Consider the following 16001-nt stretch of genomic DNA (forward strand, 5'->3'; position numbering starts at 1 on the left):
CGATCATTTATTTTAAGCTAACTAATGAGCTTCCTTTCAATATGAAATTTCCAAAACATTCATGTGCATGACGCGAATTCAAATAACTAGAAGGAGTATTGGAAGAATATTAGTAGTTAAATGGATTTTAAGTTTTATATTATTTATGGCCAGATACCACATATACTTACTCATGTGAGTAGATCTATCTACTTCAAGATTACATGTGATAGAGAGGACTAGTTCTGCTGGGTTTATATACACTGAAGCCCTTATTATTCATCAACAACTTTCCAGGAGTGGTCACGTGGCTTGGATGTCTGATCTGCGCCTCCCAAAACAGATTCCATTTTCTGACTTGGAGGAAGGACAGAGGCGTGTTAGGGTCCAGCAGAAACGATATAAGGACATGCTGAAGGCACACATGAAAAAGTGCAGCATTGGCGTCAACACTTGGGAGAACCTTGCCCAAGACCGTCCCCAGTGGAGAACGGCAATCTGTGAGGGGTGGTGCTACTTGAGAGGTTCCACAACAGTGAAGAGGAGGGTAGGTGGAGAAGAAGAAAAGAGCGTCACAGACTGACCCACACCCTGCATCAGCTACTAACACCTGCTTCTTCTGTGATAAGAGCTGCAGCTCCAGAATTGGGCTGATCAGCCATCAAGAGACTCACAAATAGGAGGGTAACATGAAGATGTGTTGCTTGTTAGTGTGTGACTGCCAAGAATACACATTGGCTTTATATATATATATACACACACACACACACACACACACACACACACACACACACACATTCTTTACTTTTGGCAACACCCGTGTCCCTCTTTGTTGGGGGAGGGAATGGGATGGGGGTGGACAGGTGGGGGCGTTGTGGTGAGGATGGGGTAGGGCTGTGGGCCAGGGGAGCCTGTAGGGGGTGCCCAGGAGGGATCACTGTGGCCCACAGGTGAATGTCTGCTGGAGGGCCTCCTAAATCCACACCCTGTTGTGGTGCACCTGGTGGTCAGGGGTGTGCAAAATAACCTGGTGACTCCTAAGTGACCAGCCATGCTCGGGCATGTTAGGGTGAATTGCATGGGCACTTGAACAATGTAGTGAGGTATGTGGGATGGAGGCAGGGTACAGAGACCCTTTTAAAATACTATAAAAATATGCCTCAGCACAAAATGGCTAAAACATTAACCCCAGGACAAGAACTGAGGAACCGAGTAAACTGGGCAAGTCTAAACCAGTTAGCACCAGGATTTACTGGATTGCATACAGCCTGCATTAACAGCAGTATGTAACTTCAGCAGCATCCACATCCTCTCGGTCTAAATTGAAAAACAGGAAAGACCATGGCCTCTGACCCATCAGCCCAGAGGAGCCAGCTGTGAACCTTAGAAAGGGAAAAAATAAGTATGAGATATACAGTTGTGTAAAATGGGGATGGGGGCTGCAAGCGAAGAGAAGCAGAAGCAACCAGGCTGTGATGTGTCAGGCCTCTGGTGGAGCTAGCAAACAGCAGGATTATAAACGGGGGCTACAACGTAAGGAGAAGGAGGAACTTCCCAATCCTGGAGAGACCGGACACTGTCTGCAACAACGCCTGATCACCCTTTGCCGCTCCTCCCGCCTGCTCATGAGTTAGACAGAGTTGGGTGTGAATACCTAACGATACCATGAAAATCTGTATTAGCAGTATAGCTAGCTGAAGTAACATGATGCAACGGTGCGTCTTATTCCTGTATCTGCTTAACTATGTAAGTATATGCTCTCAGTAAATGCTCTCATTAACTCTATTTGTATTCTCTCTGTTTGTATCCTGTCCTGTAGTAAGTCTGTCTATATGGTGATGTCTTTATGTTTTAGTTTCATGAGCCTGTAAGGGTCATGTGTAAGGCTGAGGCAAAGATGCCCCAGAACCCCCGAAAGGGCTTTGACCCAGTGACTGGGAAGTTCTGAAAGCAAGCTGCCAGAGCTGGGAAGCGTGGTGTGCTGAGCCTCCGTGCTCTACAGGACAGAGTGTCGTTTGTGTCTGTACATCATACTCTCCTGTTAACCCTTAAGTAGGCCCATCCCCTGAAACTCAAAACTCACACTTCTTGGGGATAGATAACAGCTCTTAGAAATTGGGATAGATAACAGCCAATGAATTCCATCAACCCGTGGGCTGTTTTAGATAATTACTGGGAGTTAGAAAAACCCCAGGGGGTGCTTCTCTTTCTTTTGGGTGTAATCCTATTCCTCCTGTTCGTAGTGTGGTGTAAGCCACGGCTATAACTACACCAGTTTCGTAATAGCAGAATCAATCTCAGTGGTGCGGGTCATCACCGAGTAGCAGCCCTCCTTTTTTCCCAGTTCAACACTCCACTCACCTCCACCCTTATTTAGGACTTGGACCACAGCTTATTTGCTCCTCAAGGGGCTGCAGCGGGCTGCTCACAGCCAGGTCTGGCCTCGATCATCCAGGCCTGGGGGATGGTGTCCTCCCTTGCTTCAACGAGGTTGTGGAGGACACAGCAGGCCCCCATGACCTGGGGGACATTCTCCACCCCAACATCAAGGCATGTCAGGATGCACCTGAATCTCACCTCCAGGTGTCCGAAGGCACATTCCATGGGGTAGCATGCCCGGCCAAGACAGCCATTGAAGAGCTCCTGGATGGGAGTGGTGTGGCCCGTGTATGGCTGCATCAGCCAGGGCTGCAGGGGGTAGGATGGGTCACCCACCATGCAGAGGGGCATGGTGACATCCCTGACAACACACTCCTCCCAGGGATATGCATGTCCCAGCCTCCACCCTCTGACAGAGGCTGGACTTCTGGACGATGCATGCATCATGCACCCAGCTTGGCCAGCCCATATACATGGCCATAAGGGCTGCGTCTACACGTGCACGCTACTTCGAAGTAGCGGCAGTAACTTCGAAATAGCACCCGTCACGTCTACACGTGTTGGGCGCTATTTCGAAGTTGAAATCGACGTTAGGCGGTGAGACGTCGAAGTCGCTAACCCCATGAGCGGATGGGAATAGCGCCCTACTTCGACGTTCAACATCGAAGTAGGGACGTGTAGACGATCCGCGTCCCGCAACATCGAAATAGCGGGGTCCTCCATGGCGGCCATCAGCTGGGGGGTTGAGAGATACTCTCTCTCCAGCCCTTGCGGGGCTCTGTGGTCACCGTGGGCAGCAGCCCTTAGCCCAGGGCTTCTGGCTGCTGCTGCTGCAGCTGGGGGTCCGTGCTGCATATACAGGGTCTGCAACTAGTTGTTGGCTCTGTGTATCTTGCACTGTTTAATGAAAGTGTGTCTGGGAGGGGCCCTTTAAGGGAGCGACTTGCTGTTGAGTCCGCCCCGTGACCCTGTCTGCAGCTGTGCCTGGCTCCCTTATTTCGATGTGTGCTACTTTGCCGTGTAGACGTTCCCTCGCTGTGCCTATTTCGATGTTGGGCTGAGCAACGTCGAAGTTGAACATCGACGTTGCCAGCCCTGGAGGACGTGTAGATGTTATTCATCGAAATAGCCTATTTCGATGTCGCAACATCGAAATAAGCTATTTCGAAGTTGGGTGCACGTGTAGACGTAGCCAAGTTGTCCCTGATGGTCCAACAGCACCTGGAGCACGATGCAATGGTATCTCTTCCTAGTCATACAGCAGCCAGCACTGTGTTCCAGGACACTGATGGCAATGTGCATACCATCAGTGGCCCTGAAGCACTGGAGGAAGCCAAGGGTGGTGAATCTCGCAACAGTAGCATCCAGGTCCCCAGTGCACACAAGCCTCCGGAGCAGCACCCAGTTGATGCCCCACATGACCTGCAAGGGATGGGGAATGGCCATACTCATGGGTGCAAACAGGGGTGCCACTGCCCCCTCTCGAGCCCCTCTTCCCCTCCCCTGACCCCCTCTCAAGTTGCCCCCCACCCAGAAGGCTGCCTCTCTGGCAGCAGGCCTGTGTATGGGTGGAGCATAACAGTCCCCTGGAGCTAAGCCTCCTTGCCTCCCCTGCCCTGCCCCCTCACACCCCTGAGTCCAACCCCCATGGGTCCTCCTTGCCCTGTTGCCCCATCCCCCTTCCTCCTCCCCGTGCCTGGCTTGCAGCTGGGGCATGCCTTACCTTGAGGACAATGGCCCCAGCGGTGGACTTGCCTACCCTGAACTGCTGCCCAATGGAGCAGTAGGTGTACAGGGTGGCAAGCTTACAAAAGCGATGGCCACACACTTCTCCACCATGAGGGTGGTCCACATCCAGGTGTCCTGGCATTGAAGGACAGGGGTGAGCTGGCTGCAGAGTTCTTCTTCATGTGGAGATTCTGCAGCCAGTGCATGTCATCCCACTTGGCCAAGACCCACCCGCTGGAGCTCACCAGGTAGGTCCACACACATTGGATGATGGGGCAAGGGGTGTGGTGCAGCAAGGGCCATGGTGAGTTGGGGACCTCAAGGCCAACTCACGCCCAATGCAGCAGGTGGAGGATGGCCAGCAGGCGAACCTGCTGGTCCAGAGCTGCTGCTCTGGGCCTATGGCTCTGAGGTCTGAGCTTCAGAACCAGGCATGGGCTCTGAGAGGCTGGGTGCAGCACAGCAAGCGTGAACAGCATGTGCAGGGAGCAGGTGTTTGGGAGGGGCCCTTTAGGGGAGCACATAACCAGTGCTCCTGGAAGGGCTTTCTGGCCATGTGACCCTGCTTTCATTTAGTTCTCAACAACTCACACATCAGAGGGATTGCATAGGCGTAACTATGAACAGAATTTGTTCCAATTAATGAATAGAAAGTTGCACTGATAAAACTGCTCATACTGCAATAAAATAAAATACTTCTTATGGCAACTCAGTAACAACAACTATAAGTCATGGCTTGAAAGAGATTTCTCTACATGCGGAATGACTTACTCCCACATCTTTTGAAATCCCTCTCAAATTTCTTTTCTTGACTGGAATGACATTTTCATCATGTTGAACTCATATTAACCGTAGAAAATCTGACATAAAATCTACCTCATTTCAGTTACAGGAGGCATGAGACAAGATTCCAGACTCACCCCTTGATACAAGCTGAATGCTACAGTATATATTGCCTGTGAATAATAGTAGATGTTACTAGTGTCTAAAAGGTGGTCAGTCTGTTCTCATCATTTAGAACTGCTCCCAGGTACCATCACCATATCTGAGAAGAAAAACTGGAGCAGAAAATTGTGTAAATCTTCAGAGATTCCCAGTAATTCAGTAATAAAACTGCTATTCAGTGTTCAAAGACTGTATAGATAATTTCCAGAGTTGGAATATTAAAAGAAAAAAATGACACTTAGATACACTTTCATACAAAAAAAAAGTTCTTTTTAAAGACACACTATAATTTTGGAAGTTAATGAGCCATTTTAGAACATGAAAAAGTTGGTCGCATAAATATTTTTAGAAAAGCGTGAAAACGATAAACAATTGAGTCTGACAGATGACTCATGACTGTGATGGTGTGCCTATCTCTCGTGTCAAATGCTTGCTCCTTGGTTTCCCCATTGTGCCGCAGTTTCCTGCCTCAGGTTATTCTACTTGGGCTAGTAGGGTGAGTTGGCCAAAGTAACAGTCCTACTGTTCCAGGGTAAACAAGTTTATAAACTCAACCTAAATCACTTTCCTTTCTCTGCAGGAGTTCCCACAAACTCTTTAGCTAACATCCTTCATCATGTTGATTCAGGTATCGCAACTTTCTCTTTTGCCCTATATCTCAAGGGCTCACAAGGTTCTTCAACCATGGTCACTGGAGTTTTTCTATGACTGCTGAGTGGCACAGTAGGTGAGCCCATGTTCTTCCACCACTCTGGGATCTGACCCTGGGATCCTATGCTGCAAAGCATCACTTTCGCCTTATGCTTCAAATTTCTATTTCATGGTTCTCAGGACTAATTCCGACTGTCTTCTCCATCCCTGTGCCTTTTCCTGCCTTCTTCACTTGAACTCCTCACAGGATCTTCCTGGCTCCCTTGCAAGGGAAACTACTGTTGGACCTTGCCCAAAACCCAGTTACTAGAAAGCCTAAAATCAATCTGCTGCTCTCCTCTAATTTCTCCTACCAATGAATGGAACCTGTCTTTTATCTTGTCTCCCCTTTCCCACCCAGCAGGCCTTGCTCCCGGCCCCTACTTAGCTGATTACTAAGTCCCTTGACCTGGAAGAAAAGACAGGTACTGGCAGGGCCTGCACCTGAGATTCCTCTTAAAGGCCCAGATCTTCCTATGACAATAGCCTACCCATTTCTAAATATGAGGAACAAAGCTCCAAATGGCAACATAGCCAGGAACTGAAATAAAGGCCTTTGAATGGTTCTAATGTGGAGTAGTGCAGGTATTCTAAGCAGGTGCCCTGCTTGACTTTTTTGTATGCAAATAAATTTGAAAAAGAAAAAAAAACAGTGAGAACATAATACAAGCAAACAGGTAATGACCTAGAAAACGGATGCATTTTAAGTGATTTGTTCATTACAAAGAAATGAATATTCCAGTCCAAACAGCATGTTGCCCACTTACCATATGTCGGATTTTGTGTCATAACCTTGATGTTTCAGTGCCTCTGGACTCATGTAGTAAGGTGTCCCAGTAAATGTAGTTGCTAGATCACATGATCCCATCAAAAGACGAGACACTCCGAAGTCCCCTTAAAATCAAATTACATATTTAAAAAAAAATACTAGTTAGGTAAGAATATCCAAACTAAAAATCTAATCAGGAACTCTAAGCTTATTTTGAATGTCTTTAATATAACATTTTATCATTTAAAATTACTTTAAAAATTTAGGGCCAGATCTTCAACTGGTGTGAACTGTCATACCTCTATTGGAAAAGCAGAACAATGACAATTAAAACAGCAAAGACCTACCTCCTGAAACACATAAGTCGAGGTAACTGGATGGATCAGAGTATTGGTAATGGGATACAGAACTTTTCACTTCTGTAGCTTGGGTTAATTCAAAGGCAACCCATGCTAACAGTAAACAGAAGTTTATTCCATCTTATGGATGTCTTGTTTAGTTTAAAGTGACATGACAGAATCAGTCCTTTTCCCCATGGATTAATGTCTATTCATCTCACAGAAAGCAGGACTAATAACAGACAACTTTGCATACGCTCTCATCAGAGAGGCTAAGGAGTGAAAGGAACTGGAGAATGAACTCTCTCCCCTGTTGAGGTGATTCCTACGGTTCAAGACCCAGACATATTGTTCAGACTGTGGAAAATTTTATGTTGCTGATGCCTATGTATGCTGCACCTTTTAAGCAAAGGATTTTAACACCTAGTCACCATTGTGACGGGCATAACAGAAAATCAGAGATTAGTTTAAATCATAATTTTACAATATCAGTCTGGAACCTTTCATGGTCATGATGGTCATATAAAAATGTTTAAAAATAGTTAAAAACAAAACAAAACAAAAAACAACCTAATGAATTTGACTATCAGTATGACTGTGACTGAAACAAGCATACTGAGTAAAAGAGTTAGTACTCCTATTTCCTTTACACAGACGAATAAAACAGATGTAGCGCATAAATATATGAATTTACCCATAAAAAGAAAAAACAGTTTTATAATGGAAAAAGTTATTGCTTTTACAATTGTTCCATCAGAAAAAAATTTGAAAGGGTATTATTTTATTAATGTTAATAATGTGCAACTTTTGAAAATAAGACAACTGCCTATTGTAAAAATAAGGGTGTCCAAGAGTTTTCTCAGTTCTAATATCATGGCAAGACTTGGCAATATGCAGGAGGACATGGCATGGGGCTGGGCAGACCGGACTGCTGGTCCTCAATCAGCCCCTTTCACCTGACTGGCTGCCTGCTGCTTATCATGGTAGCTTGCAAGAGAGCCCCAGGAGCTGGGCTGGGAGCAGCTCCACCTCCTTTTGCAGCCAAAGCAGCCCAGCCAGCCAGCTCCTTCTTGCCAGAGTGGTGTCCCAGGGCACACTGGCTTACTTTCACCTCTGGACAAAATTAAATTTTACTCTAGTTTTAGAAGTATATTAGCCATAAGATACAGGGTATTAGATACCTCTAAATACCAAGTAATTTAAACCTATGTCTTTACAACATTTGTGATGGAATTTCCTACCGTTCTAAAAGTAATCTAAGAAGGTAAGGAAATCTTACCAATTTTAAGAAGATTATTTTTCAAAAAAATATTCTTGGTTTTTAAATCCCTGTGAAGTATTCGCCTGAAACATAAAGGAAGAATTCAATTTAATCTGATTTGAGAAATTATAATCAAACATAGTAACCCAACCACTTCTTTCAAGAGCACTACATTACCGAAGACCAGCCTGGCAGATTGGAGACCCAGTCCTGCAAACGACAGTACACCAGTCCATCCTTACATTAACTCCATTGCCTTCAGAGGTGCTCCAGATGATGCAGAAATGCATCCATGTGCAGTCATTTGCAGGATAAGGAACTAGGTACCTAGCATAATGCACATGACTCAAGTATTGCAATTGTAGACTAGCACTCAGTCCTTTGACATAAGGAATTAGGTGAGCTCCAGAGGCAAGATATTTAGCCTTTGATGGAAGGGAACAAAACCTATTGCTCTTTTTACCCTTCTGGTTACTCTAAAAAGAGCAATGTTGTATCATCTACCAGAAGGATAATCACCATCATACGATACTTCAGAATACATGAATTAAAAAGTGGGGGATTGCAGACCTGAGTATCAATTCTCAGAGAAAAAGTGTTACTTGAAAGAAAATATAATATATTTATTGAACATATGTAATTCTCTCCCTTCCCCAAACAGTTTTAACCAAGAGATTCCTCAAGGATTCACAGGACACCATAAACCATGAGTAGAGATGTGTGTAACCACGTTTTTTCAACTTTTTGACATTTTGACCCGGGAAATCCTTATCTTCCTCTCCTCCAATGTAAAAAAATAATAAATCACAATAATCCCTAGTGGCAGCACGTTTATAGATTATGGTGATAATTGAACTAGAGAACATAGAGAAGTTCACATAAATGGGGAGCAACATGACTTCTGATCTAGACTGCAAAAAGGAAATAGCAGTTGGAATAACAAAAGCGATAACGAGCTTGAAGGCAATGAATAAGACCTGGAAAAGCAAAGCAATTAGCTTAGGAACAAAGGTGAGTGTCTTGAAAACATGTGTGTATTCAGCAGCATGTTGTACACATGCAAGACATGGGTGATAACGAAAGATCTGAAGAGAAGAATATTGGCATTTGAGAGGAGTTGTTATAGAAAGATCCTGAGAATAGGATGGATGCAGAAGGTCACCAATGAGGAATTATATAGGAAGATACAGATGAAAGAGAACCTGCTGCAGAAGGTTATAAAAGAGAAGCTACAACTATTCGGGCATATCTGCAGCACGAACAATGGGCAAAAAGCCAAGACCCTGGTATTCAGCATAATTAAAGGTTCAAATAGGGAATTGCCCCTTTTTTTCTGGGAATTTTTGAATTTTTCAGTACAGAAGTACTGTAGCGATTTCCAAAATATTTTGCATATTGAGATAATCTTGGCAGTCACTCAATAATGAGTACAATGTCTTCAAGTCACCCTCCTATTTGTGAGTCTGTTAATGGTTGATCATCTCAATTCTGGAGCTGCAGATCTTATCGCAAAAGAGGCAGGTGTTAGTAGCTGATGGAAGGGTATGGGACAGTTTTTGACACTCTATTCTTCTTCTCCACCTATCCTCGTCTGCTCTGTGGCAGAACCTCTCAAATAGCACCACCCCTCACAGACTGCCGTTCTCCACTGGGGACAGTCTCAGGCAAGATTCTCCCAAGTGTTGACACTGATGCTGCACTTTTTCATGTGTGCCTTCAGCATGTCCTTACATCACTTCCGCTGGACCCAACGCTCCTCTATCCTTCTTCCAATTTGGAAAACAGAATTTATTTTGGGAGGCACTGATCAGACATCTGAACCACATGACCAGTCCATGAAGTTTTTGATGAATGATAATATCTTCAATGCTGGTCATGTTCGAATTTTTCAGGATGCTAGTATTCATGCATCTATCCTCCCAAGAGATATTTGTGATTCTCATGTGGCAACGTTGATTATATTGTTCAAGTGCCTTCAAATGATGCCTGTATGTTGTCCAGGTTTCATATGCATATAGTAGCATTGGAACAATCAGAGCATGGTATACAAGGAACTTTGTCTTGGGATAGGGTTAGGGTTAGGGTTCTTGAAGACCCTTTGTCTCAGTTGGGTGAAAGCAGAGCTTGCACAGTTCAGACGATACTTGATTTCCGCATCAAAGTCGACTTTAGCAGAAAGATGACTTTCAAGGTATGGGAAGTGCTCCACATTTTCCAGCAATTCTCCACTGACTTCAACAGAAGATGCATGAAATTGTCCCGTCAGTGAGGGTTTGTGGAGCACCTTGGTCTTTTTGATGTTCGGTGTGAGGCCGAGATTCTCGTATGCTTCAGCAAAGGTTGAGATAATAATGTCTTCTGATGCATCATTTAACTGAGAAATTTAGCCCACATCTCATGGGAAAGTAATTAATACCTAATAAAAGGCATTACTGTATATTTGTAAACTGCAGATTGAAAAAAATAGCCTTCATGATTAATGAAATGTAAAGAAAATATTTCAGTAGTATTTGAACACTTCAACTGCTCCTTCCAGTTCTTGTCCTCAAGGATAATAGTTAAAACAATTTATTTCTATAGTGCATTAAGAGATGAGAATGAATTATCAGTGGATTATGCAGTGGGTATTTATCAAGGTTTCTAAATAAACAGATTAAATAAATTTGTAATTGCAAATTTTAAAAGCAATATACATGCATTTGTCAAGCACCTGAATTAGGAAGGAATACCAAACTCTTTAAAGTGACATGCACCATTATTTCCACATATGCATAAAGCCTTATTTTCATATCAAATGTCTCACTTCAGATCCTATTACATTACTATTCATTACAAAGAAACTCTGAAGTAAACAACTGGATACTGATTTCTGGGCAGGATTTGAATTCCAAAGCGTGGGTATCAAATGTGGCTAAATGTATTTGTTAAAGGTATTACAAAATTATCTGTTCCTATGTACAATAGATATGCGTTTGATCCTTACTTGACATACAAAAGTACTTTACATCAAGGTGCATCAGACAGAAACAACCTTTTTTCATAGACAAGTATGGAGGAATTTCTTTCAACATGCTTCACTCACGCTGAATAAGGCTTCCTCTGCCATATGCTACCAATTGACACAATTAAGTTTACTGCTGCAAACATATTACGGAACTAATTGGACCAACGTGCAATGAATTATTTGTGGAATTAAATGGCTTCTGGTGAACTAGACTCCTGTGCAATAGATGGCAAAAGACCAGACATGCAGTCTAGGCAGTGGCTTGTGTGCTGTAGGACAGTAGTATTGCACCACTGGGGCTTCAATGAGAACATCACTAGATTTTGAAATTGCTCTAGTGGAATTACCAAGATGAAGGCTCACATAGTGGTTATCTTTACTCAAAAAAAGTCTCAACAATGGTGTGATTTCCTGGATGCGGTTAGGAGCAGTCTTGCATGTGGATGTGTGAAATGGTGCAAGTGCTACACCCATGGTGGTTAGCATGCTAACTTTTCTAGCCTAAACAAGGCCATTAAGCACTGCAGTCCATTATTTCACTCTTCTGTTACACTAATGATAGATGAGATGTGCATCCATTTATTCTAGACAATTTAGCTGTCAAGTTCAAATCCAAAAATCTTTCCAATTACGTCAAATACACAGAGGATGGTGGGGTCACCGTGAGACTATCATATCCTATGAGATTCATGAGGCACAAGAAAAAGATGAAAATTTCTAACCTTTCTAATTTGCACTGTCATTGCAAAAATCCTTTTACGTAGCAAAAACATTTTAAACATAGAATTTCTAAATACTGAACCAGAAGTTTCAGCTAAGCTGTAGGTACATGCTCAGCTGTGTGGATAGATGTATGCAATTTAAATGCTCTTGAGCAAAAGATCTCCTTCATACTATCTAAGGAATTTATTTATTATGAAATGGAATTAATTGATTACAACTGCTCCTATTTTCCAGCTTCAGGGCCATGTTGTCTTTGCACTACAACAGGCAATGATTAAAAGCATGTGCTACACTTTGATACAATTTTTCCATATTGTCAGAAAAGAAATCAGTATAATTACATAAGTAGGCCGGCAATTACATTTTTGAGTACCTAGAATGGATGCCTGTTATAGACTTATTAAAAAGCCCAAATATTTTAATTCTTGTTATCATTTGGCTCTAATAATTTTTACAGTACATAATAATAATGAAATACAGAAAGGCAGAGAACACTTTTAAGCTACAGACAAATATGTGATGCAATAAAAGGAATGCAAATAAAAATTGTCAAACTATCTGAGCATGGTCAGGGAAGTGCAATTAAACAGTGATGACTCAAGCAAAGAAAATAAAAAGCTATACAAAACTCAGAGTGCTGCCATCACCAGAGAATTAAACTTTACTTCTCAGGAAGCCCAGTAGTCTCACACCATTTATTTATCAAGGGAGGTTTACTTAACAGAGAGAGTTCTAAAGATTTATTTGCAGAACCAGACCTAGCTTAGACTTAGACTTAGGTCCGCCTGTGCGTCTGGGCACATTGGGCAACAAGTGCTCGCCAGAGATTTCAGTCTGATGCCACTGTTTCCGCTTCTTCCCACATTATACCAATGTTCTTAAAGTCTTCTTTAACTGTGCTTCGCCACGTTTTCAGTGGTCTTCCCCTCTTTCTCTTTTGTTTAGCTGGTGTCCATCGCATTGCTATCTTTGGATGAAGATTATCTGAAAGACGCAAGATGTGTCCAGCAAGACACAATCTACGCTCTGCCACAACATCCTGCAGTCTCCGCAGACCACATCTTTGTAGAATCTCTTCATTAGTAATGCAATCAATGTAGGAAACACCAAGGATCTTACGCAGACATCGTTGGTGGAACACGTTCAGCTTACGTGATATTCTTGCAGTGTTTTTCCGTATTTCACTGGCGTAGATTGCAGTGGACATGACAATAGTGCTATAGAGTCAAAGCTTTGCAGCAAGGCCAATTGTTGACACAGACCAAATTGGGCATAGTCTTTGGAACACTGCCGAGGCTTTCCCAATTCTGCAGTTGACATCTGCCTCGACATCCCCATCATTGGTCAGAGTGCTGCCAAGATAAGTGAACTGCCGGACATCTTCCAAGGACTAACTTTTGACCACTATTGGTGTGTTCACCTGAGCTTTTCTGACCTGCATCACCTTTGTTTTATTGCTGTTTATCCTCAACCCAACTTTACCTGCTTCTTTTTCTAAATTTGTTGTCATGTCCTGCAAGCATTCACCTGTTTCTGCAAGCAGCGCGATATCGTCGGCGAAGTCCAGATCCATGAGCCGGCACTGGTTTTCCCAAGAGATACCAGAATTCATCCTGCACATTGCTTTCCTCATAATGAAGTCCACAGCCAAAAGAAACAAGAATGGTGATAGAACACATGCTTCTCTGCACACCAGAGTCAATATTGAAGAAATCGGTCATACCACTATCGGTCCTCACACAGCAACTGGAGTTTAGGTAGAGATTTTGGAAGGTATTGGTTTAGCATTGCAGGATACCATAACTATGTACTATGTTCCACAATGACTCTCTATGTATGCTGTCAAATGCCTTTTTGAAATCGATAGTTTCTTGACAGTGGCCGTTGAAATTCAATACTCTATTCAATGATGCTGCGCAATGTGCAAATTTGCTCGCTGCATTAGTGTCCACACCAAAATCCAGCCTGCTCCTCCCACAGTGTATTATCCACTGTGGCCAGAAGCCTCCTGAGCAGGACAATACAAAACACTTTGCCCGGGACTGATAGGAGTGTAATGCCTCTCCAATTACTACAATCGGTGACATTCCCCTTTTTTGGTAACTTAATCACTCCCTTCCTCCAATCACTTGGGACACACTCTGCTCGCCAGCATGCATTCAACAACCCCGTTAGTTCTTGCACGACACTGTTGCCCCCATACTTTAGTAATTTGGCCGTGATTTGGTCAAGACTGGCAGCCTTCTTATTCTTCAGCAATCTAATGGCTTTATCAGTTTCTTCAAATTTGATCACGTCTAGGTCTATTTCTAGTTTGTCAGAAGGATTGGAATTACTAAAATTGTAGGTTGTGGCTAGAGCTGGCTGGTTTAATATCTCTTTGAAGTGCTCTATCCAGCGTGCATCTTGCTCTTCTTTGCTAAGTAAGATCTTCCCGTTCTTATCCTTGATAGGAGCATTGGAATTGCATCTTGGACCTGTTAATTCTCGGACAATACAATACAGGATCTTGGTGTCACACTTCTTAGCTGCTTCTTCTTGCTTCAGCACCCTTACATTCCTACCATTCTTTTTCGTCAGCCCAGCAGCTTTTCTTAACTTGACGATCCAGCGATTGATACTTTGCAATAGCCTCTGCTATCTCATTTGGCAGTTTTGCCTCGTCCTTATGCTGTTTCACGATTTTATGCTCATCTATCAGTTTCCAGGTTCTGTCTTGTATCCAGTGTTCTCTTTGCATGCCTCTTCTCTGTTCAATCGTCTCTTCCGTGCTCTTAGTCACTGCTTGTTTGACCCGCGTCCACTGGTCTTCAAGTTCATTTTCACGATGCATTTGTTGGAACTGATTCTTGAGTTTGAGCTTGTACTGTTCAGCCATGGCCTGATCTCTCAGCTTTTCAACTGCGAAGGACCAGAGTGGTTGCCTTTCTCTTTTTCTTTTTAAGCGAAGGTGAAGCGACGCCATCAGAAGATGATGGTCCTATCCAATATTGGCTCCACGATACACTCTTGCATCTAACAGCGCTGATCGCCAGTGTTTGCTGATACAGAGATAGTCGATTTCATTGTTAGTGATGCCATCAGGAGACCCATGTTTTCTTATGAATATTTTTGTGTGCAAAATAGGTGTTTCCAATACACAAGTTATTCATACTACAGAACAGCAGTAGGCGCTCTCCATTATTGCTCGTTTGTGTCGCTGATCCGTATGGACAAATCACATGTTCCCATCCTTGTCTTTTGCAGAACAAGAGGAAGATAAGAAAAATACAGTAGAGGGACAAAGTGGATAAAAGGCACATGAGGGGGGAACCTGAGATACAGAAGGCATAGAGAGATGAAAGTCACAGGGGTAGGAAAGCAGTTAAGAGCCTAGGACCATGAAGTTTTTGCATTCTTCACCGTATTACAAAGTCTGCGTCCCTTTCTTTAATGTATACTTGTTTAAGTACAGGTTTCACACTAAGCTCTCTCTTCAGGATATGAACATTCCTAATGCCTAATTCCCCAACTAGAATTTCAAAAAGAAAACTGGTAGTTTAATTAGACATTGACGTTTTTCATTTCAATTTTATTCTTCATGTTCTGGTTGAGGCAAATGCTGGGAAAGCACTGCTCTGATAATTTGTAAGGCAGCACTCAAACAAGAGATCTTTATCCATCACACTCTCACTAGCATGGTCTGTAGGTGTATAGGCAAATGTACCAACCTCTGCTAAGATATTGCCTGAATCAAGAGGATTCTTATCCCTAAAACAGTGATTCTTAAACTTGTTGGCCTGCAGCCCATCCCATGCAACACAAAACTTTCCATGGACCATCAGCCAACCACCCATGATGACAAAATGGAATTGATTATCTTTAAACACCTTAAATACTAAATTATTCCTTTTAGGGTACTGTAGCATAAAAACACAAATGCACAGATATAATATAAGGGGGGTTATATTTAGATCTTATTTTGCATATCAAGTTAGTTTACCAAACTTTATTTTAAATAAAATAAAATATTAATTTATGTTCCAAACAAAAACTTTCTACATTGTCTTTATTTATGGCAGGTGGGGGGATCCTTTTTAGGATGGGGGGGTCACTCACCCACAGAAAAATCAGTCAGGAGCCACATACTGATTAGGAGAAAAAAAACCAAACAAAAACAATCACAATCCTTACTGATGTGGCCCC

The 16001-nt window shown here is 43.0% G+C and overlaps 1 protein-coding gene across 2 annotated transcripts in view; it reads right to left on the reverse strand.

Moving 5' to 3' along the window:
- The window catches only part of NEK11 (NIMA related kinase 11), a 186205-nt gene that overhangs the window by 107595 nt on the left and 62609 nt on the right, over positions 1-16001 (reverse strand). For both annotated transcript variants that reach the window (XM_074986116.1, XM_074986115.1), the window contains exons 5-6: positions 8108-8172; positions 6489-6615 (exon numbers count right to left, since the gene is read on the reverse strand). In XM_074986116.1, coding sequence (XP_074842217.1) covers positions 6489-6615; positions 8108-8172 — 192 coding nt within the window. The remainder of the gene's footprint in view (positions 1-6488; positions 6616-8107; positions 8173-16001) is intronic.

Source organism: Carettochelys insculpta, chromosome 2 (assembly GCF_033958435.1).
Source record: "Carettochelys insculpta isolate YL-2023 chromosome 2, ASM3395843v1, whole genome shotgun sequence".
In the NCBI taxonomy this organism is placed as follows: Eukaryota; Metazoa; Chordata; order Testudines; family Carettochelyidae; genus Carettochelys; species Carettochelys insculpta.